This window comes from Haliotis cracherodii, unplaced genomic scaffold (genome assembly GCF_022045235.1).
Source record: "Haliotis cracherodii isolate W230 unplaced genomic scaffold, xgHalCrac1.p SCAF_9, whole genome shotgun sequence".
Taxonomy (NCBI): Eukaryota; Metazoa; Mollusca; class Gastropoda; order Lepetellida; family Haliotidae; genus Haliotis; species Haliotis cracherodii.
Window position 1 is genome coordinate 49,330,848 of NW_027266343.1, and position 26,020 is coordinate 49,356,867.

Genomic DNA, 26,020 nt, shown 5'->3' on the forward strand with positions numbered 1-26,020 from the left:
ATGTGTTATTCCCCTCCAAACAAATAAGAAAAATATTTCATAGGCCTATACATTTGTTTTTAAATTAAAATGGGATAATAAACACTATGTTAAATTCATTATCTACAAACGTGTAGGGCAGATGTACTTGATAATACTGTACAATGGTATTCTGTGTGTATATAAATGCATGATGCAAAGACGTATATATAGATATATCTTACGTCTTTGCATGATGTTAATGAGTACCTCCTTATTGCTGTTGTAAACATCACATTCTTGAGATAATACGACTAATATTCAGCCTGTATAAGAAAAAACGAACTGATCAATTGACTCATTATTGCGTCATTGGGATATTTTTGGGACGTTTCTCATTTTCTATTACATAAGACAGTGATCCATTATAACATTGGGCCAAACAGGCGTGCAGTAATTATATGTGTATTTGGCACTTGTCCAGAAAATAATCCCTTGTTTATAATTAGTCATAAGCTAATCGTGTGCTTGTGAATCTGAGTTGTGTGCCGACATCCACGTATTTCTCGGGAAATCTGGAAGAAAATTTGACTTTGACCTTGGTTTGTAGAAGGTCACGGCGACTGAGTAAACAATATTGAAAGGAGTCGTCCGAATGGTAGTATCTCCTCAATGACCGACTGACCTTGACAAAACGAAGGCGGCAAAAAGAATGTCTGAGTCGCGACCCGATAGACGTTCATCTCGAAGGAGAGATCCATTTATTGAACCTGTAGACAAATCGGCTGTAAGTAAACTATTCTTTATTATCAATATCTGGCACGATTTCACTCACTGTCAGTCACGAGCCGCCAATGTTTTCATGTTTCACGCAAATATTTGCACCCTGCGACCTCGCACATGCAGCGGAAGTGGGTTTATTTTGACTGTTGGTTGGAATCGGTGTGATAATCTAACTTCTATCAGACAATATCTGTATCAGATATCAAGATTAAATAACATATAGCCAGTGTGTTTCGATACATTACTATACATCTCGTCACTGTCGGGTCTAATTTCTTCCTGTTGATTGCTCCTCATAAATTTTAGATGCAACCGGTCATAGTGTATTCAGTAAAACTGATTATACAATTTATAGTTTAAGTGATGTCTATCATGTCTATTGGTTTGAAGAGTAAAATTTAAGAATTTTTAACATTTTAACAGTAAACATCTCTTGTAATTGAAGTTTCATGACATAGTATTTTAATGAGAAAACACCACTGAGCTTGTTTTCAGTTTTTATTGCAAGAAAGATGAATATAGCATCCATTGAGGCCTCTATGGAGTATTGTCAGTCTCTGTACATTGAGTATTAGAGCTTAGTATCGCCTAATATCTTGCGATACGGTTCGTTTCATTAAACGGACCGACAATACCACTTGTATCACGCTACACCAGGGTTAGAAACTAACAGTTTTTGTCCACTAGTCCTCATAATGATAGCATATAGCAAAACCCTAAAATGGGCCAATTTCTACTAGTCCTTAGGGTACCTTTACTATTGGGCAATTTGGTAAGGACTATAAGACAAGTGCCAATTTCTAACGCACATCAAATAGTAAGTAATGATGAGATCACCGAAACACAGCACTAAAACCTCTTTCTTCATACATTTATTTAGTGTTATCTCAGGCAAAAGGAACCATTAGAACAAAACATGAAGGGATGGTTATTAAATGTAACAGTTAGTAATCAGCTACCACATCCCTGTGTTCTTCCATGCCTACAGGTGGCGCTGTGCCACTTCTGCCATTATGGGAGGTAACTCTTAGTTCCTGTTCTATTAATAGCATATCGTGATCTCACAAACTGACGGTTCAAGTATCGTGTGTACCTTAGTATCCATGATATAGTAGGTATTGCTGAATGGTTACAGCCCTGTTGTGTGTACACTGTATTGTGAAATTTTTATACCACTGACCCACAGAAACATTGTATTGCCTCAGAACAAATCTGATCTCACAAATGACAAATTGTGCTTGGAAGTATAATTGATCATGGTTATATAACATGTTCAATAAATGCTGATTCTTGTGTTTTTCTGTATGCCATTTTCCCTGTCAAGCCTAAGGGTGCTATAAAATATGGACATATTCTTTCTATTTTGTCCCAAAAAAATATCAAAGCTAAGCATGAAGGTCAGTGTGGATCTCTAGCCAGATCCCAATTTGCCAAAATTATTATTAAGATTTAGGGGGTCTATTTAAGCATTTACCCCACCCACCCAAAAATGGGTTGTAGAAAGAACTTATATCATATGACGTCGCCTTCCAGAGAAAACATTTGTACCAGTTTTTTATGCAGTTTAAAAAAAATATATATTGTGTCCCCAACAAAACTTATTTGTATTCATGATGTAAATATTCAATTAAAATTTGTATGGATACCTCCATGATATTCTCCACATGATTAGATGCCATCATGAGATATACACGTGCCGACAATGGACACATGAGACACTGTGTAATCAACTGATGTCATTCCATGTCCAGCTGACATGCTGTCATGTCCTGATTTGCTTACTCATTCATTAAATTATTCATGTCAGATGTTGATGCCATATTACATGCTGAAACCACCTGTTTCCCTTGTGTATAAAATCTGGTTTGTAATCATAAAATATATACATGATCTGGTTTGTCAGGGACATATCTTGATATTCGGCCCCAAGTCTGCAGCAAATGTCAGTAATAACTCCCAATTTAGAATTAAACATTTCTCAATTCATGTTTAAACTATGTATAATTGTATTAATATCTATAACTACAGGGATAATTCTAGGGTAGGGCCCCTTAATTTGAAAAGGCCCACATTTTCGAAAACAATGGGGCAATTTAACATTTTGCAGTGTTGACAAGTGTAGGTGTACCTCTGGAATATTGGAAATTTTCACAAAAAGGGCCCATGTCAGAAAATTCCTAGAGTGAACCCTATAACTAATTTTATGCAGAGCTCCAGATAAGCTTTTGGTGTTGTGGGTATTTTAAAATCATATCAGTAATTCTATCTGGGTATTCAAATTTCTGTTAGAGTCTACCCACTAGTTTTTACACATGTGGGTATTTAAGTTAAATATTTAAGAACACTATTCATCTAGTCCCTGCAAACTGGTGTCGTGTGGGTTCGAGAGCTTTATAGGACTCAAAAATACCACGATACTTCCACAAGAAAGTGTGATGGCAAGTGATCATGATGTAACTGTCATTGTGGAGCTTGGCAAGGTTGACGGAATGCCCGTTTATAATTTCAAAATAAGTTGCTGATTTGCTAATCGAATACGCAGGGTAACTTCACAATATTTTGATGATACACACAAGTTTTATTTTTGTAGCGTATCTGTAATGTTCGTTGCTTATTTGATACACTTGGATTTTATTTGACTGCGTATTTCTGCATTTCTGATGCGTATTTTACGCAGATACGCAGCTAATCTGGAGCTCTGTTTATGGCTTCATAGAAACCTGTATTCATTTATAACAACCAATAAATAGAAACAGGTTTTAATGCTTTGTTATATAATTACATTGAACACAATCTCAAAATACTCCTGAATTTAAGAAAATGTGAACTTTTAAAAATTCCCAATTTCAAACATATTAACAATTTTTCCCAATTTGCCTGCCAGGGACTCTTGGTAAGGAATCTCAGATAAATCCTTGTTTGTATTAATTGTAATCATAAATGTCTAAATGTCATAAACGGAGATAGTAAATATTAGGGCCTTTACGATTAACTCATGTATTCAGTGAATCGAACCGTATCCCTTCATGCATTAAACTCGTTATTCAAGGACACACAAATCGAATATTTGCAAAAGATATACAGTGAGATTTTTACCTAAAAATATCTATGAGAACTAATTATATGCATATGTAGATTTCTTAAAAGGCCGCCTTCTTATATATTTAATTTGACAGTTATGTGGTCACTGGTCATTGTCGTATTTTAGCAGATACCGGTACCTGGATAAGTGCAGTATATTGATGTATAATATTATACTAATCATTAACACTGTCAATGTCGACATGGTCAAACCATGTTCAAAAAATTATTTTGTTATTGTTTCACTGAATATAATAGATAATACATCTACTGATGACCTGTTACTGTATTCATGAATAAATATTCATATTCATTTCCATATATTAGTGATAAGTATCTTATTCGCCTCTATCGCATATTTGTTGCAGCCCTAGTAAATATCACTTTGGTTTTGTTAGTTTTCCATGTATACAAAAGCTTCCGTGCTTGAATATTATCCTGATATCAAACAGCACGTTCTCAGTCCACATAAATCTGAAGACAAAGTCTGGTTTCCTCCAAAGGTCGAGATGACAAATTCGGTCAGTGCTTTAAAGATATCCTGCAGATATTTCTGCATTTGTTTGGACATGCTTTGTTGTCATTTTTTAAGCAGCATTTCTGCGACCTGTCAAATGTTTGCGTAAGATTCACGTCACTTTTGGGTAATCCTGTCAAATCCTTTCCGCTCATGTCTGTCAATGTGGCACGTCTGGTAGCATGGTTTTGTTAGAGCTATCTAAAAAAACACCTCGTCTAGGTCAGTGTTATGACAGAAGCTAGCTGTGTGTCAGTTTTAGATGAATGAGGTCGCCCCTAGCTTCATTGTGAAGGGTTGATGAGAAATTGTTTTCAGTTACCAAGGTCAGCAGAGACATTTGGGGAATCAGGTTTGAATTATGACACATCCAGTTAGCAAGCTTTCGCTTATCAGATACCAGAACTAATCACTCGTTTCATAAAATCGGTATTACATGGGAGGTCGTTTAGTATTCTATATGAAGCATCATAATCAAGAGTTCCTTTTAGTGCAATAATCTGGACGTTAAACCCCATTTCACCTCCCCTGTGATCATGGTAATGTAGACTCTGATAGCAGATTTGTTTTAACATGGTTGTCTAAAGCTTGTCTTGTTCTGTCCTGTTTGCCTCCACCTTGTGACAGAAATTCAAGAAGAGAGAATAGCACTGTTTCCGTGATTTTTGTGAGTTCAAACATGATTTTGATCTGGCCCTGCTCAGACAGTTGGTTGGTTGGCTTGTTGTTTACGCCGCACTCAGCAATATTCCAGCTATATGACGGCAGTCTGTAAATAATCAAGTCTGGACCAGACAACCCAGTGATTAATATCATGAGCATCGATCCACGCAATTGGGATCGATGACATGCATCAACCAAGTCAGCGGCGAGCCTGACCACCTGATCCCGTTAGTGGCCTTTTACGACAACCATAGTCACCCTTTACTGCAAGCATGGATTGCTGAAGACCTATTCTACCCCGGAATCTTCACGGGTCTGCTCATACAGCCTGTAGTCTGTAGCAAATGACAGTAAAAACTTTTTACAGAAATTTTACAGAATTTATTTTTGTGTTAAATTATCTTAAAACGTGATAAAAAAGGACCCACAGACTGTCTTGATTTTCTGAAAATGCAGTAATCTAGACTTGCCCACTATTATAGATTTGCATAGGCTGTGTTGGATATATTTGTTTCAGGGTCTGTATGACAGACTTACACTTAGTTTGGAATCCTAGATAAATTCCTGTCTAACAAGAAATATTTGGTCCACCCATTCAAAGATTTTCTATTCTATTCATCAACATAGTTTTAATCCAATGCTGAACACCCACAGGGGTTGAAAAATCAAGCAAGAGTTACCTGACCCTGGATCAAAAGCTGAGAAACTCCACTGGTCCCCTATGTTTTCAGTAGTGTACAATTATTGTAACTTCATCAAGTTTACGTTTTCCTTCTCCCAAACCAAAAGAAAACCATGTGCTAGCCATATTTGTCTGCTTTTGGTTTTCTGTGATGTGGTGATCGGGTACAGTACTTTTGATGGTGTTGATATTTTCATTCATATGACCTTGTGGACATTATTTGAACCTCTTGATAACAAACTCTGAGTGTTTGTAATGATGGTTTTCATTGGATGTTCTATTCCTAACCATCATCTCTGTGCAGCGTTGCGTACCTTGGGCACGCCAGAAGCGTATGATTGTGGGTTCGAATCCCGCTTCGCCCCGATCTAGGTTTGTCAGCACCATACCTGTGCTCGTGGGTTTCAATGAAGTAAACGTCTGAAACCTGCATCACTTCTGGCTTTCCCCCCACATTAAGCTGACACGCCGTGATATAACTGGAATACTGTTAAGAGGGCGTTAAACCCAACTCACTCACTCACTCCCTCCTAACCATCAATTTGTGAATCAAGGAGGGAAGATGTTAGTAAACAGGTAAGGTCGATTAATATCTTCATATGATTATGTTAAATATTTCAGATGAAAATATATATAAATCAATGATTGTTTTGTAAATAATTTGAATTGACTTAAAATGCATTGGTCCAACTGACATAAATCTTTGACCCACATAAAATGCATCTGACCTCGAATCTGCCAAGTTTGCAATACCTGAATCATAGTGAGGGGTTATGACCTGAATTGCAATGAAGTTATTGCAATAATGTTGTATGTACTGCGATATGTACCACAATACATGTGTGTTGCCTGTGTTCTTTCATCTGTAATTGGTTCTGAGCCTAATGAAAAAACCTTTTCTCTCACACACACATTATTGACAACTTCGTATTTTGTTGGATGTTGCTTTGGTCACAATGGATAAAGTAATAGATATGTTATCAGGGCTTTTTCTGGAATTTTTGACGAGAGAAAATCTGGTTTCTTGGTCCGATAACAATAAGATTTTTTGGTGTGTGATGAGATTTTGCTATTCACGGAGATATTTTGTCTTCAAACAGTGGAAACTATTTGATTTTCGGTATTTGTGACTCGAACTATGTTGCAATTAATGTTACTAAATTATAAAGATATATCCTCGCATATCCTATTTTTTCAAACATGAATTATTCCATTGAGAATATTTCAAAATATGTGTATATTACTGGATTATGTGCATTGTCTACTGAAATAAAATACCAATTACATTATAATTTATGTATTTCTGTTCATTGCTGACTTTAGGAGGAATTATGCACGAGTACAATTATAGATCTTTTGACAGACAATTTCACATGTTTACCACGATCAGCTGTTCCTTTCATTGGCATGCGGGAGATAACAAATCTGCAGTTATCAAATTTCTAGGTCTTCCACAAAGTGTGTTCCGATCGTAATTTAATGTATTAGCGATTATATTATAACAGATATATTATTTACATTCCATGATGGCGTTACCTCCCTCCAGTTTCATTTCATGCTCATGGTTTGTTTGTAGTATCCTTAAGTTTGTTACATTCCGTGTTGTGTACATGTATAGATTCTTTGATTTATGATACAATTGTGTGAAGTAGTGGGGCAGTTAGTTTTGGGTGGTGATGGAGAGAAAGATGTGATGGCGTGTTTAGGAAGGGTGAACCGATCGTGTGTCTGTGTTCTAGTGTCAGCTGGGTTCGTTGATTGCACTGCAGACCTATAGCTGTCAGAATGTACACATTGTTTCATCCTGTGTTCCTGCTGTAATTTCTACAATACGTATGATTTTGAAAAACGCAATATACCGGTATTTTTCAAACATATTGTGATGAAGATACGTATTCATTAGTGTTTCAAATTGTGGTATACCAGTAATACTGCCCACCTGTACTGTCCTGCCTTCAGGTATTGATGGGTGCAACTGAACGTGATCTCACTGGCTTGTCTAGCATGGACTGGGGAGTTGCGGGACTGAGTTGCAGCATTGTTACAGAAACATGATAGACTTGTTGGGAGTGTTGCTGAAAAATTGTACAGTATTCGGGAAGGTCTTTGGACTATTTTATGTCATCTGAACATTGTTAGTCTCACAACATTCTTTTAAAAAACAAAGGAATGAGGGCCATGACTTTGAACAACATGTCACCTTGTGGGAAGGAACTGAATGTGAATCAGATTGCTTGTCAGTTTAGTTAATCCAACAAGCAATGTTATGGTGATAAACCAAGGTTCTTAATTGGAAAGAATCTAGCTTCTGATCCTATCACATCAAAGGGGCACTACTCAGCATTGTAAATTGCAGGTCCGTAGATCACTGCATGAGGAAAATGGAAACATTGGTGAGGGTCATCCTGAAGAAATTATGGATCATATTAATATTTTTGTCCTCCTTGGAGGATTCTGGACAGAGCAGGTGGTTACAATGTGTACCCTGACTGATTGTGTGTGGATGTACATTTATGGCATGGCATGACTCGTTTCTCGTGCCATCAGTCACTGGGGGTTGCCAAGCCTAGCCTTTGTTGATGGTGAAGTAAAATAACTTTCATTCTCTAACCTTTCAAACTTAAAGGTTGTTAAACCTATTTCTACAGGACACTGGTTAGAAAAGCGTTGCATCGATGCATATTTTGTTACAATACCAGTAACACCAGAAACAATACTTGATGATGTGGGCTTATGGTTTGATGGTATGTCCGCGCAGACTGTATTAAGGTGATAGTTCTGGCACCATGTTCATGCCATGCTACTTACGAATCATGCTGATCTAACTAGGGCTGGCTAAAATAATCTCTAATCAGAATTATTATCAACATGATCAAAGGGAAGAAATATTAACGCTTATCGAAATGAAAATTGTGTCATTGATAATATGTTACATTAACTATTGCGATGAAATTAATAGATTATTTACCGAAGTGAGATTTGCTATATTGTCCGTTGCTGAAGACGGAAAGCAATGTTTTGTTTGTTATGTCTTTAATGTCCACAAAGTGATCCATGCATAGCTGTCACCACTCACCAGTGACGTGAACTACAGGTGTGTTGTTTTCTTTCAGAGCTTTTGGTATATTTGCTCAAATTGATCAAAGTTATTTCTCCAATATTTATTGGGCCCGTGAAGATTCCGGGGTAGAATAGGTCTTCAGCAACCCATGCTTGCCGTAAAAGGCAACTGGATCGGGTGTTCAGGGTTGCTGACTTGGTTAATGCATGTCATCGATCCCAATTGCGTAGATCGATGCTCATGATATTAATCACTGGATTGTCTGGTCCAGACTTGATTATATTAGCTGGAATATTGCTGAGTGCGGCATTAAACAACAAACCAACCAATCAATATTTATTGATAATTGATCGATATTTAGTTACTGATTATCGGTCTCTACGATCAATATCGATATCCAGCACTAGATCTAACACGTGTGCATCATGAAGAGGAAACTAAATTAAGTTGTTTCAAAATGCGATCTAATTAGCAGAGAGGGTTGACATTCATGGAATATATACCAGTCAAAATGTCAGTAAACAGTAGAATCTACCAGCCAAATTTGAAGACCACTCCTCCAATGGGTGAAGCGTTACATGCAATTTACAATCATTAGCTTGCCTAGTGGATAGAGCGTCTGTTCAGAGAGCGGAAGATCGGTTGTTCTATCCTCTGGTCGTGTTATACCAAAAGATGTAAAAGATGGTACTTGTAGTTACCATGGCTGACACTCGGCTTGAAGGGGCTAAAACAAGGACTAGTTGGCTCAGAGTCAGTACACTGTGTTAAACTGTGGCATGGTGTCTCAATGGGCTGGCACTATGAAACTGGCATTAGTTGAGACTAGTACAAGTACATGCATGTACATCTCTGTGTAAGTGCAATAATCTTGAACGCGACATTGAAGCCTAATTTCAATTCACCCGTTCTTTCACCGCCTCCGTGGTCTAGTGGTAGAGCATCCACCCGTAGAGCGGAAGGTCTGGGGTTTGATACCCGGCCGCGTCATACCAAAAGACATTAAAAGATGGTACTTGTTGTTACCCTGTCTGGCGCTCAGCATTAAGGGGCTAAAACAAGGACTGGGCGGCTCGGAGTGAGTATACTGTGTCTGAGTGGGATATTCATGTAAACTGAGGCATGGTATCTCAGTGAGCTAGCACTATAAATCGGCATCAGTCCGGACTAGTGCACGCACGCACGCACACACACACACACACACGTGCATGCACATCACTATATAAGTGCAATAATCTTGGACGCGACGTTAAACCCCATTTCACCTCACCTCATCCATTCTTAATGTATTTATCAAGTTAATCATCAGTCATACATAGATATGTTTAACAGAACATATTTCAATTTTGAAAAGAAATGAAAGTCACTAGTCTACATTATATATAACACTCAACTGTTGTCACTCATGAGTAGTAATTGACTGGTTGACAATTTTTTTCAGCCCATAATCTTGCTAAAATATTTATAAAGGTAGTTTCCAGGTCAGATGATCGTCCCCATTGACCACTCATCTTGGCCAGCAGAAATAGGATGGTAGTGGTCAAGTTGACTGGTGTATTTGTCGAGCCGTAACAGATTATTTTTTTGTTCCATTCATTACATCCAAAGTATTGGATGTGATTACCAGAATATATATATTCCATCCCTAGTCAGTATGGGATGTGACTCCCCACATGGGTATGGTGTGTGAAGCTCACTACCGGTGTCCAAGCAGTCGGGTAGCCCAGTGGTTAAAGCGTTTGCTCATCACGCCGATGATCCGGGTTTGATTCCAAACATACAAGCCCATTTCTGGTGTTCCCCGCCGTGATATTGCTGGAATATTACTAAAAGCGGCATAAAACCATACTCACTACTGGTGTCCCTGCTGTAATATTTCTGTAATGTTGCCAAAATCGGTGTCGAACCAAACTCACTCACTGTCACTACTCTTAAAAGTACAAGTTGTTTATTTTCATATATCTGAATAAACACAACCTTGCTGTGACACTTCTGTGTCATGTTTACTGTATGTTCCATACACACAACAGCTGTCAACATCTTGACAATGGTATTGTTGGACATACATACACATTAATGTATTGAATTTCTACCGTTTGTAGGATGTAGGACATTTCAGATGGTTCTGTTTGTCAGACTAGCCCTTCACATGATTTTGCCCATATATCAAAACATGGTTTTAACATACGGGTAAAAAACTGTCAATATTTTTAGTTCTGCTTGTCTAGTTCAGAACAAACAGACCCTGTGTTAACCCCCACTGTTAGGTGACAGGGATGTGTAGAAAATATACATCAATCCTCCTGTGTCACATGGTAGTGTCCCTGCCTCCAGTTGGTGTAGAGACTACTCTTTGATCCTAAACCCGCCCCCTATTGGAGATACACTCTCCACGCTCCATCTCCCCAACTCTCTTCTCTCTGGCTCTCACATTGTTAACTTGACAGTCTGCAGTTTCTATTTTTTTATCAATTTAACTACTATTCAAAAGCTTTTTGTTGGTTGAAATACATGTGTTTTTGATGAATCATCAACTTTATTGATCACTGTGATCTTATTTGACTGGAGTTAAGGTCCATGAGATTTGTCAGTGTTGGACCACCTGTGACAGCTGTGTATAAACTGACGTCTGTCAACCCTCTGACGTCTGTCTACCTTGCATAACTGGTGCCCACTTTGTAGACCGTGCTGGTAGGTTAGAGTCATGGTGGTTCTCTCTGCACGGAAACAACTGTCGAAGACGAGACTTGTCGTTGATGAGTTGGTGAAGCCAGCGGTCAGTGTCATTGTCCAGTATGTGGCTCGCATTGTCCCGGAGCCGGTGTTCGCTGTCCTAGTGCAGCTGGTGGAGTTCCTGGCCCTTCTTCTCTGGCCGATCCTGGCACTCATGCCTCAGACTCAAGACGAGAAGGTAGGACTGTTGTCAGAACTTGGGCTGGGAGGGGTAGGATTTATCAGCGTTAGAAATTATATATTTTTAAAGACTAATCCGAAGGACTAGGGGATACTGAATTTCACAAGTCCTCTGAGTTTGTAACATGTCCTGTTTAACCAAGACAACACTGTTTACTATGTTTACATTTTCTGTTAGTTTTATTCAGTTCCAATTTGTAGCATGATTGAAACATTAACTGGTTCAGAGTTGTAGCTCTCAAAAAGTACTATTTAATGAGGACGACTTGTTCTCAGGCTTAGGGACAAGCAGTTTGGAAAGCTGTACTTGTCAGTGTTAGCAGAATTCACAATTCCTTGTATTAAAGTGCTAGTGGTTAAATTCATTATGGCACAGTTAAATTTAGTACCTGGTGCCTTTAAGGGACACTTAGAAACCTTGTGACGATTGATATTATGTGAAACCAGGGATAAATGTAAGTTGCACAAGTAAAGTGGACAACCTGAGGGTTAATAAACATACTTATGAACAGAATTTCAAATAAACTATTTTGTTTATTGTGAAAGTATTCTGGTTGGCACGCTAGAAGAGCACACTTAGTCATCTTCATCAGGCTCTGTACAGGGTTGTGTTCCCTAGTGGAACCAGAATTACATGGTCCTGAGTTCAAATCTAAGATTCTTGGTTTGTCAGCTTGACCTTACTTTACTTGCCTGTGAAGATCCGGGGTAGAATTGGTCTTCAGCAACCCATGCTTGCCGTAAAAGGTGACTATGCTTGTCGTAAAAGGCGACTAACGGGATCGTGTGGTCAGGCTCGCTGACTTGGTTGATGCATGTCATCGATCCCAATTGCGTGGATCGATGCTCATGATATCAATCATTGGATTGTCTGGTCCAGGCTTGATTATTTGAAAGTGAGAGTCAGAATGTGATTTCTAATCATGCAACCTCGAAAACTTTAACATGGGGTATTCCGAATGATAGTTACGAGTTCAACGACTGAATCCATACAATGTAGACCATCTATTACCGTATATCGCTGTGTATAAGGCGAGTTTTTCGTACCTAAAATGAGGGGGCTAAGAAGGGGAGTCGTCTTATACACGGAGTCGAAGATCTCACATTTTTTTCCACTGGCGATGTCAACCGGCGTCCGATAGCCAGCCCAGCATTTGACAATAAAACTTCGCATTTCGTCCTAAATAACTGTTCTAATAACTATTTCCATACATAAACATGATTTGTATCTCTTTTCCTACACGGAGTATAGGATTTTGGGTTGATTTTTAAGGCGTGTACAGGGGGGTCGTCTTATACGTGGGGTCGCCTTATACACAGCGATATACGGTAGTCTTCCAGGGTGTTCTTTTGTTCAGGTTTCAAATTTGTAATCGAGAATTTGTCAAAATATGTTTCGAAGCGTAGTCGTCAATTTGAAATTAGTGCCATAAAGCACAAGAAAGCTGTCTTCTGATTGGTCATTCCATTGGTCGCTCAAAGTTCGCAAGGTCAGTCTGACGTGACCTGTAATGGGATGTCCACTAAGAAGTGTATATGTATATGAGGACATTTTAGAATTCTGAAATGTTCCGACTTTTACACATGATTTATCTATGAAGTCAGAGTTTCAGATGGCCGTCTGTCATAAACCGATAAAATTTCAATTTGACAGATGGTTTGTGTGATTAAAAAGTAAATAGTAAGGATTAATCCGTCTTGCAGTATTGATTTTATATAACAATGCACAGCCATCAATTCTGAGCAGCTTGTGTCTTTCTATGTCAGGGAAACGCTGCCAGGAGCTATAGTGACATAGAACAGAGCTTTTCTTGTTGTGACATTCACTGGCCAGATCGTATATATTCATCGAATCACAAATGGTATTGCATTGATTTTTTTATGGTTTGTCTGCCATTTTCTTGTGATTTGACTTATTGACTTTAGCCCCTGACTTATTACACTTCTTGGGTTGAAGTCCTTGACCTATATACAGCTTTTTGTGTCAAAATCACTGCTGACAGATGTCACAACTTAAAAAACAATTTTAGCCCATGAAATGTGACTTCTACTATGACTTTCTGTATCAGTGATGGTATAGAGAGGATTCTGTTTGACAAGGGGCTGTGGGGTAGCCTAGTGGTTTAAGCGTTCGCTTGTCACGCCGAAGACCCGGGTTCGATTCCCCACATGGGTACAATGTGTGAAGCCCATTTCTGGTGTCGCCCGCCGTGATATTGCTGGAATATTGCTAAAAGCTGCGTAAAACCAAACTCACTCACTCACTTACTCACTGTTTGACAGGCATTTAGGGTAGCCCAGTTGTTTTATGGTGCAATTTACTGTGCAGAGTTATGCCCCTTAGTCATGCCAGGATTGTGTAGTCAACAGCCAACTTTGTGGGTTTCATCAAGGTGGCAAACATCTTTGTCACCCTTTTCTTTGTACCTGCCTAACTTTGAGATATCCTCCCACATCAAGCTGACATGTCAGTGTTAACTGAAATTGTGTTTAGAGCTTTGTAAAACTCCACTTTTTGTCATCTCCACCAAACTGCATCCACTTACGTATGTGTTCATGACAATTTAAGTAGCTGTCTTGTACTTGTTTGTCCTGAAGCTTGTCGCTATATCAAAATGATGTGTGTGGAAAATGTACCCTGTGCACCAATCCTTTTCAAAGGGGAGTTTTCCAGCTGGTGATATGCTTGAAAACACCCTTGGCATATTCAATATGTTGAATGCTTTTAGTAGGCAAGTAGAGTCCTTTGAGCACAGTAAATGCCTAGAGTCCTATGTTGGATATATTTTGAGGTTAGTAACCTCCGCCTAAACACTACAGGTTCACCTCGTACCTGTGTGTCCTTGTCCACCCCAACACCCTAGGTTGATTCACAATGTGTCGAGGGAGGTGGGTTTGGGTTACGTCCCCTGTCCAATGATGACATGTTACATATATTAATAACAGTTTATAAAATTAAGCATCCAAACATCAAAGGGTTTTGACCTAAATCTTAATGTTTTGAAGATTTAGGGCATCCCTAGATTCAAATATCCCTGCTTAAGAAACATTCAGAGTTTTCTCTCTAATCACATGAACAACCGTAAAACATCTCATTTACTTTTAAAAGACAACTTTCTCTAAGACAAGATATCATCTGAGTATTTATAATGTCTGTGTGATGCTACACCCCGTGTTATTGCACCAGTTATTGTGACAAACATGGCCACCTGTAAACGTATGATGTCCGAAAACCTCATCTTCCCGAAGCAAGGGCGTTAACTGACTATAAAAGTACAGTATCCATCCTTGACCATGTTGACAAACTAGGCTGGAATTTCCTGTCTCGATTGCAGAGCCACCAGTGTCTGTTATGAGTTATGTCCCTTCCATGTCCCTCCTATTGACGTTAAACCCCATTTCACCTCAACTCACCTGAGCACCAATCTCATTAATATCAGATCTTAGTTCTCGCTACCGCTAAACAAAGATCTGAGGACATCCCATTACGTGTCACGTCAGACTGACATTTCGTGAACTTTGAGCGACCAATGGAATGACTGACAAGAAGTCGACATTAGCCAATCAGAAGGCAGCTTTCTCGTGCTTTACGGCACTAATTTCTAATTGGTGACTACGCTTCGAAACATATTTTTACAAATTTTCGATTACGAATTTGAAATCTGAACAAAACATTCTGGAATGGCTAATATATGGTCTAGATTGTATGGATTCAGTCGTTGAGCCCGTAACTATCTTTCGGAATACCCCATGTTAAAGTTTTCGAGGTTGCATGATTAGCATTCCGGCAGTCACTTTCATGATCTGGTAAGTGATGCTCTGATTGGTTGGATGAAAGGTCGTTCTGAAGTGAGCCCTTATGGGATGTCCTAAGATCTTTGTTTAGTGGTAGCGAGAACTAAGATCTGATTTTAATGAGATTGCCTGTGCATAGATAATTTAAGATCTGTAAAGCGTCTGTTTTTATGTGTGTATTTCTTAAAACTCAAAATCATAATCTTCATTCAGTCATTTTCATTTATCAATATTTATTCATACAGATATCATCAGATATGAAACATTAATTTTTTATAATTATCTTAATAATCATCCTTGCATCACAATTCTTAAAAGTTGAACAATAACATATATAGTTTCTCTTGTCACGCTTGTCGCTGGGCATTTCGGATGTGAGAGAGACGTGAAACAAAACAACAATAATTTATGCATGAACTGAAGTAAGCATTATTTAATTTGAAATAGAATTTCTAACATGTCTCAGGGACAAAGCAGAAAACATCACCCTTCAGTATTTTTGTTCCAGTGTTTATTTCCATGATTATAATATCCTATATTGATCCTGTAATAAAGACTAGAATGCAGTTGGAAAGGTATTGAAGACAACAACCAATAGCCATCATTATGTCTATATGTTCCCTTTTTTATCAGTATACATACATGGTATGTATCATGTATATTGACAAAGCATAAGAAACCCCAACACTTCAATATATCTTTGTATATATATTTCCATGATTATAATATCCTATATTGACCCAGTAATAAAGGCTAGAACTCATATTGTCCAATGAGGATGTACGTTGTTGGTGACAGCTGCAGGTCCCGATGACGTTTGTCTGATATTCTATGAGCACTGTGCTTGCACCTGTTGTTGAAATAACAAAACCACATGTTGTGAAGTGCTTCCTCAAAGTGGCCTACTTTCCCCCGATGTTCCCAAAACATATCTGTTTTCCCTGCTCCGTTCATTACCGTAGTTATTTTGTGCCCTATGGAATGTGAGGTCGTCAAAATAGAGCTCCAAGGTCATGTTGTACTGTGTAGTTCATATGTGATTGACAGTTTATGCCTTGTGAAATAATTAGGCTTGTTAAAAGCTTTATTATTTTGCTTATCAAAAATATATTAAGGGCATTGTTGAAAATGTCTATCAATACCTAGTGGGAATGGGAAAGTTTCAATATGTTTGATAGGTTTGTTGGTTTGTTGTTTAATGCTGCGCTCAGCAATATTCCAGCTATATAACAGCGGTCTGTCAATTATCGCGTCTGGACCAGACAATCCAGTGATTGATATCATGAGCATCGATCCACGCAATTGGGATCGATGACATGCATCAACCAAGTCAGCGAGTCTGATGACCCTATCTCATTAGTTGCCTCTTGCGACAAGCATAATCGCCTTTTACAGCAAGCATGGGTTGCTGAAGACCTATTCTACCCCAGATCTTCACGGGTCATGTTGTTTGATAGAATAGTATCTACATGGAGCGGTTATTTCTTTTCGTACCATAATGATTTTATCATGGTAAGAAGATTGAACAATGTCTTTTAATGGTAGCATGGACTTTTCCTACTCACTTGTTATGAATTTGTGAGCAGATAACATGTTTAGATCCATGTAAAGAGCATTGCTAGTCCGCCACACTGACCCTGAAACAATATATATCAAAAACAGCCCATGCAAGTCTATATTATTTGGCAAGTCAACATTACAGCAGTATCTGAAATTTAAGAAAGTCTCCCGGCTCTTTTTTGTTTGTTATCTTTTATGTTTTAGTTCATTTCAGAGACTAGATGCTAGTCTAGAACATTGCCAGTGCAACTTATTCCTTTTTATGGTGTCTCTTGTACATGTATTTGTGTAGATATTTTCAAAGATGTAAATATAACACCAGATTGAGCTTATAGAGGTCATACGCAGTACAAATCCCATTGATTTGAAATTACAATTGGCCTTTGTATTGGGTGGTGAGTGTGGCTTTCATAATGAACAATTTCAAGTTTCTGGATTGGTTTGATAAGCTCATAGCTGGACGTGTTACTGCCATGATGTTTAACTTTAATTACTGCATGTCAAACGCAGTTGATTAATACATGTAGGTAATAAGTGTTCTTTGTATAATTTTGTTTTCAATGTGTATTTCATAAGACAGATGGTTTTACTTGTTATTGTATATAAACTTAATTATTCACAGAAAAACTAGTGTGGCGTTAAACAACAAGCAAACAAACAAACAAACACAAAACTTTTAGATTGATATTTTCTGTTGAAATGGGTTGATAGCTTCAAATTATATTTGTTATTGACATCCAATTTGTCATGTTTATCACCGTTTTGTTTTGTGTTTTTCATTAAAACTTTGAATATATGATGGGGAAAGAAATTTATTTCAACACTGTTCAAGGAAAGTCAGACAACATTTTATTGTATAATATATTCTACCTCCGGCCTCGTGATATTGACTGAAAATATGTAACAGGAGAAAATATATTGGCCTAGCCTAATTAATATGTCTATCAATTTATTTATTATTACAAACCACGATGTATAAATAACAGTCAGAGAACATATACAAAAATTCGAACCATGACGTGAAGGACATGAATATTCACTTTGGGACATGAAGTGTATCAGTGTGATCAGTTGGCTGTGGTGGTAATGAATGCTGATTCACGGTATGACCTCTGCTTGTCCTACACTTACAAACACATGCCGACATTGTGCTGTACAACTGGATTGTCTTGTTTTTCACTGAACAAACATGACATCATGACTGCCAGCCATTATTTGCTTTACGAAACAAACCAGCTATCATTTACCCCATAACATTGATGACCAGGAATCGAGAGGTGTCCACATTACAACAGCAGGTTAGCTATTGAGCTAAAAATAGCAGGCTGAATGAATGAATGACGACAACTCATTGAGTGTAAGACGCTACCTTGTTTATAAGTAGCTCTTCAGTGTTGCCCGACTGATCCGGTGAAAGGGTTTGGAATATTTCCTCTATCGAGGTCGACATATCATTGTGTTCTGTGGAGTTTATCAAGGAATATTTACAAGTGATTAGTGATACCAATGGAGAAGAACAAGCACCGCCATGTTCAACGTAACCATGCTGTTCAAAGAAGTGCTAAATACGATGCTAAGACCAGAATTAAAATGGTATGTAGTACTATGTACCCATATTCAATGTGTTTCGTTCAACTCAGGAAGGGAAATTGATGGGGATATTGACTCAAATCAAATTATGCCTTCCATGTGTGTCATCTTTATTAGACATGTATCGATGTGAGGTGGGAAAGGAAGATCGGACAGCATGATTGGTGATATGAAGTCTGTGTGTCTCACAAGCATGGCTTCTTGACTGGCTTGATTTGATCAATGGGTTGTCGTGTTGTGTTACGTCGTGTCACAGACTCATTTGGCTTTCCAAAGCAAATAGTTAAACGTGAATTAATTATAACATTTTCATGTGCTATTCACATATATTTAGACTTTACCTTTTAAAATGATGTTTTTTCTCCTAATTAAATGTTATCTAGTGGATAATGTTGATTTTAATTCAGAACTTTGTATGAAGATATATATAATGCGAGCAGGAATCCTGTAATGGCTTTCACAGGAATTAATCAGTATTTCTTGATGGTGAGTCAAAAAGGGAGAGTATGATATTATGTATTCTGACATTTGTAAAATAATAATCATCAGCTTTAACTAAAGACGTCCATGACCTTTGAGGTTGATCATGGTGATAGAAACATTTGGATTATGCCATTGCTCTCTCGACTGCTGTTGACATCTCAGCATTAGAAATTGGCACTAGCCCTAATAGTCCGTGCCAAACTGACAAATAGTTAAGGCATCAAAAGGACTACTAGAAATGTGTCACTTTTAAGGGGTTTGCTATAGATTATCATGATAAGGACTAGTAGACTGAAACTGTTTCTATTGCTGCATTTTGAATTCCGGACTCTATTCATGATAACAAATGACAACAAAATCACAAGGTGGCTATCAGTAGACAGTTTGACTGGTGAATGGGGGCGTCAGACATCTATGGTAGAAGGGGAAGTGTGTGGCAATATTCTTGTGATGATTTTCCTGCTATGTGTGTGGTTATGTTGGTCATCTATACTTAATGTAAGACATATTGATCAGTAGAACATCAGTACATTTCATCAGAGATTGTGCCAGGAGTCTCTTTCTCCACCTTGTTAATACACCCTCCCTGTCTCCCCTCTTTCCTCCCACTCTCTCCCCCACCCCCCACACGCACACTTTCACCTCCCCCTCCCCTAGGGTAAGGTGTGCCAACACAGCCGCTCCCTCTGCAGCTGTTGAATAGAGAACCATATCCAGGTCAAGCACATGTCCTCCATGACATCCCCACTGAGCTTGCATCATTCATCAGGGACCAGGCAGTGTTCAGGTTAATCCGACCTCTCTATGTTTACCAGTAATACCTCTCTATGTTTACCAGTAATACCTCTCTATGTTTACCAGTAATACCACTCTATGTTTACCAGTAATACCTCTCTATGTTTACCAGTAATACCTCTCTATGTTTACCTGTTATACCTCTATGTTTACCAGTAATACCTCTCTATGTTTACCAGTAATACCTCTCTATGTTTACCAGTAATACCTCTCTATGTTTACCAGTAATACCTCTCTATGTTTACCAGTAATACCTCTCTATGTTTACCAGTAATACCTGTTTACCAGTAATACCTCTCTATGTTTACCAGTAATACCTCTCTATGTTTACCAGTTATACCTCTATGTTTACCAGTAATACCTCTATGTTTACCAGTAATACCACTCTATGTTTACCAGTAATACCACTCTATGTTTACCAGTAATACCTCTCTATGTTTACCAGTAATACCTCTCTATGTTTACCAGTAGTACAACTCTATGTTTACCAGTAATACCACTCTTTGTTTACCAGTAATACCTCTCTATGTTTACCAGTAATGTCTCTCTATGTTTACCAGTAATACCTCTCTATGTTTACCAGTAATACCACTCTATGTTTACCAGTAATACCTCTCTATGTTTACAAGTAATACCAAGGCACGGAATAGTGGCTTGGTTATTCCTGTCACATGACAGTCTTAGTTAACAGAGTACGTGAGATGGAAAAGCAATATATGTGCCTTTTTAGCATAAACTTGGTCAGAAGAATAACGATGAGAATAAATAAATAGCATCTGAATATGTTGTTAGCAGTGTTCAGAATTAAGCAAGAGAATGGTCATTTGTTATCGGAGTGTCTGAAATAGCTGCCTGCTACCCACTATTCCGTGGCTGGCAACGTTTCTGTCGGGAGAGGTGAAATTTATTCCCACCAGCCCAACGTCTAGTGGAAAATTTCAATGCTAACCTGACAGTGACAATTTTCTACGAGACATCAGTATTTGACTCACTAACGTTGGATCAAGAGCTGCCTTTGTGATTATGAAGCTGTAAGCATGGTAAGAATTGAAGAAGTATACATTATTTGAGAAAAATAATAATGGTTACCTACACTAGCATATAGTTATATATGGGGCCCTGTTACTTACCAGGCAGGATGTAACACTAATGATTCATCTGTCCGCCCTGCTTGTTGGGAGTAAACATTATTTTGGGATGCCTGTCACTGCCCTCATGATCAAAGTTACCGTATTCGACATAATAAGTGCCCCTCTCTAATAAGCGCCCACGGCTATATTGCTAATATATTGGCTAGTGAACAATCCCAATTAACACCCCTTCCGATTGATCAATGTACAAAAGACTTATTTATTACGCACTCGTGTGTTATATGCACCCTTAATTATGGGCAATTAAATTCTGGAAAAATATATCCGTCGTATATAAACATTTCAGGCTGTCAGCATAAACCACGAAACTTATCTTTCAACTCTTTTTTTTCACCAAAATAATATTCTAATAAAATCCCCCTTTTTCTAATTTTGAAAGCGCCCTGGGCGCTTATTACGTCGAATACGGTAACCATTTAGAGATTCCCTATATTTAAATTCTACAGAGCAAACCACAAGGACCCCTTAATTTCGAACAATGCTTATTAATTCAACAGTTCTCTCTTATTTTGTAAGACTTGATTCTTCTGGGCCCAGTACAGCAATACAAGCTACTCAACAGAGGGGTTCGGAGGATTGCAGAAGAGCTTTGAACTGACTGGCTAATGTTATAGGTATTCTGTGGTGGCATTTCGCAAGCAGCAACACCTGTAAATCTGACGTAAGGACTAGCCTTTGCACAGCTCTAGGCCCGAGTTGTGTGCCATGGTGTTGGTTAATGTTGTTGATGTACACCAAAAATGTAGTACTTTTTAAGTCACGGGTCTATGGGTAGACTTGCACAAGTCGCTAAGGCAATGATTATTTCTAGATTATGTAAATAATATGATCAAGTTGTCCCTATAAGAGCCTGGAAGCCTTAGACTGTCCACATATCTACACTTGCCTTTTAGGAGGATAGAATTACTTAACATCCATGGACTTTTCTCTTAGTACAGCTTTGGAGCAAGGCTTGTCTTTTGTGATGGTTTATTTGACTCCTGTCTGTGGAATGACTTTGTGGAATTTGACTCTTGTCGCTTGGCTGCTGTATTGTGTGTGGGGAGTGTAATGAAAGTCCTTTCTGTAGCAGTTCAGGGATCACAGTGCTGGTACACGATCTCACCTGACTTTAGCAATACACAAATATGTGAATTATTTTAGTCATTTCTTGTGATTATGTGTAAAAGGTAACATGTTCTTTAATCCCAATCACTAATATTTTAATGGAGTATCTCGGATTGCCTTTTAAATACCGATATCCGGGGTAGAATAGCTCTTCAGCAACCCATGCTTGCCGTAAAAGCCGAATATGCTTGTCGTAAGAGGCAAAGAACACGATCAGGTGGTCAAGGCTTGCTGACTTGGTTGAAGCACGTCATCGATCCCAATTGCGTGGATCGATGCTCATGATATTATTTACAGACCCCGTCATACAATATTGCTGAGTGCGGCGTAAAACAACAAACAATCAATCAACTATTTCATGATAAACATTGTTCTTTCATGATGTCATTTCTGGACATTCGAACATGCACTTGTGACTTGATGGAGTCGGAAATCGGACGTTACTTTTGAGAGGGAACTGTACAGTGCCCCTCATGGTTTATTCTCCCTGCAGTGGTTTTTTTAGTACGTTAAACAACTCTCTCTTGTCTTTATTTCTCAAATATGTACGAAAATGTTAGAGCATGATTTAGGACAGTTTGTAAAGTCATTAGAATGCAATATCCCTGTCGGTTATTCTTTCATAATTCTATAGTTAATCTGTCATGGCATGACAATCACAACATCACAATCTTTGTATCTAGTGTGTGTGTGCGTGTGTGTTGCGCTAAGAGATAGGCAACAGTTAGGTAGATAGGCAACAGTTAGGCAGATAGGCAACAGTTAGGCAGATAGGCAACAGTTAGGCAGATAGGCAACAGTAGGCAGTTAGGCAGATAGGCAACAGTTAGGCAGATAGGCAACAGTTAGGCAGATAGGCAACAGTTAGGCAGTAAGGCAGATAGGCAACAGTTAGGCAGATAGGCAACAGTTAGGCCACTACTGTCAGTGTTATAGTGTGTTCAGACTGGCATGTGGCTCTTCAATACATGTCCATGTGCTATCTTGATCAAAGTTGGATAAGATGCCATGCATGACTGATCCTGTTCAGCTACAAAGGGGATGGCTTTGTGTGTGCAAGAGCCTAGCTTGTGCACTGTCCTACTGATTGTGTAACAAAGTGTGACTGAACAAGGAGTAACCAGGATTGAGTTATAAAGTATTTGAGTTTCAACAAACTGGTTACAATATATTGAGCACTTATATTCCTGTATGTCACATGTACTTTGTCAAGTTTAGTGACTCAGTGATTTTACACAGCTTTTAATAGTCTGTCTAACAGACCCTAGAGAATAAATTGAAAAATAAATTCAACCTAGGTCTAGAATGATTTGGCAAGTCTGTATTGCCCAAAGATAAATAACAAAGTCCTAAACAAAGATCAAATATATAATTGTTTGAACAAATAAAACTATAATTTTTTCATGGCCACTCCTTTATTGTTGTGATTAATTTTGGCAACCCCACCTCTTTTGCTGTGTTTTTTCATGACCCATGAAAATCCGGGGTAGAATAGGTCTTCAGCAACCTATGCTGGGTGTAAAAGGCGACTATGCTTGTCGTAAGAGGCGACTAACGGGATCGGGAGGTCAGGCTCACTGACTTGGTTGATGCATGTCATCGTATCCCAATTGCGTGGTTGGAAGCTCATGTTATTAATCACTGGATTGTCTGGTCCCGACGTAATTATTTACAGATCGCTATCATACAGCTTCTCTGATTGGACTATCGATATATGCACATTTTTATTGGGTATCCACAAGTTTAAGAGGGTATTCACATTTTGTTTACCCACCTGTTTCTTGACATTTGGGTATTTATCTTAAAACCTGCTTCGTACCTATCCCTGTAAATCATTTCAAACTATGTGAATAGTAGTCTGGGGGAAGCCATTTTTGGTTTGCAAAACCTAGCATTGTAAGAAAGGCTCTATCATCATAATTACAATGTACTAATCAGCAACTAACTAAGGTACCAAATGTACATTAACTAGGCTCGATGTGCTTTTCAATTGGCATCTATCAGTATGTTTGTCACAGAAGCTTTTTCGAATGTTACTGTTGGTAAGGGACCTTGGCGATCGGCTGATACCCAATCGTTTTATCTAATAGTTATAATATATGCATTAATTATATTTCAATAACATATTTTTGTTTACATAAGTTTTGTTTCGTATTTGATTCGCTAGGATTTGATGCTCCATCTCTGAAAACACAAATCCATCTTGTGTATGGTTTTAATAAACACACCTTTGTCTATTTTCACAGTGCCCAGGGTGCATATTTTACAGCAAATATGGTATATCAACCTGTTTTGATCACACTTTGCTGCAAGGGCGTGATTATCAAGGACCACATTGATCATGTACAAGGTGACGCCATGCATGATACCATCTTGCACTGGGCTTTGTTGGGAGTGGGAGGTTTGTTTTTTAACCCAAATTCGATCAATTTTCATGATGTCAATCATTCAAGCTGTCATCGGAGGTTACATGCAAATAATTCTTGCGAATACCTTACCTCTATTACATCATAGCCTTAAATTCCTGTTTATACTGAGAACCACACCACACAATTTTTATACATTTTCAACTGAAGTGCTCTTCACTGCCAACATATCTAATAGTTGTGAGGGAAACACTATCCCTCGCAGAAAACACAACTGCGCATGCACAGGGCGGGAACACCTCACATCATATCCCATCGGTCTTCAGCAACCAATGCTTGCTGTAAAAGGCGACTAGGCTTTTGGTAAGAGGTGACTTACGAGATTCGGGGGTCAGGCTTGCTGACTTGGTTGATGCATGTCATCAATCGCAATTGCGTGGATTGATGCTCATGATATCAATCACTGGTTTGTCTGGTCCTTAATTGTTTATTTAGAGACCGCCGTCATATGGCTGGAATATTGCTGAGTGCGGCGTTAAACAAAAGACAAACAAACAACAACATTGCTGCCATAATATGGACAGTACCTATGAAAGGACACCAATATGCCCACATCCATTCATCTGGTGCCTGTTAACATGAAAACATCAAACAAAGAAGTTTTTGAGCCTTTTTTTTATAGTTAAGTTTATTATCATTATATTATTCTTTGGTATCAGCAGATTTTTGTGCTGGGTTAAATTCGTACCATGAACTTGACAATGACAAATAAAAACTTCCAGAGAATCTGTCAGTTTGGTGTTAGACAATGCCTGGAATGTAGGGGTGGGGGGGGGGGCCATGGTGTGAGCAAGTACCAGGACCAGGACAGACTCACTGTAGTCCTCAGCCAATCAAAAGTAAGGACAGTGACACACCTTTGATATTATCCCCATTGAGGCTGTAATTCTGGCTGCTTGCCAGCAGAGTCTGGCAGTTTGCCCAAACCACATATCGATTATCAGGTTGGCTGTGTGAGGGATTGCATCAGCCAATGAGACTTGATGTTCCTGACCACACCTCCAGGTCAGTGTGACTGTCTGGACTGTGGTGGCCGGATTATGTCAAATGACGCGTCACTGCAAGAAATGTGTAGATCTGAAGACCCCACGGATGAAATTTGTTGTATTTAGATTCACTATTGTGTTTGGATTCAATGTCAACAATTACTGAAATAAACGTACACAAATTATGATTAGGACATTTTAAATTTCATTTTTGTTCTTTAAGATGTTATTCGATTAGGTTACCATGCGTGCAGTGTTTATAAAATCAATTGCTCTTGGGAACGTGACAGTTTGAAATATCACGAACTGATTACTAGGTACTTGTCTTGCTGAAACTAATTAACTGTTTTCATGATTTCAAAATAATTTTGCACAGATTTTAACCGGATGTCTGAGTAAATGTGATGTTCCATGTTGTCACACTGCACCACATCAAATAGGAAGAAATGATGAAATTGCTGAAATACAG

At 38.4% G+C, this 26,020-nt stretch overlaps 1 protein-coding gene across 4 annotated transcripts in view; it reads left to right on the top strand.

The window, feature by feature from the left end:
• The first annotated feature begins 500 nt into the window (after positions 1-500).
• The window catches only part of LOC139453293 (hexokinase type 2-like), a 70,641-nt gene continuing 45,121 nt past the window's right edge, over positions 501-26,020 (top strand). Inside the window, exon 1 of one of the 4 annotated variants that reach the window (XM_071234936.1) lies at positions 501-745. In XM_071234936.1, the coding sequence (XP_071091037.1) occupies positions 671-745 (75 nt within the window). In that variant the 5' untranslated portion in view covers positions 501-670. Of the gene's footprint in view, positions 746-11,170; positions 11,657-18,127; positions 18,607-20,800; positions 20,922-26,020 lie in introns of those variants that run through there. The other 3 variants (XM_071234932.1, XM_071234933.1, XM_071234937.1) reach the window with 3 other exon arrangements.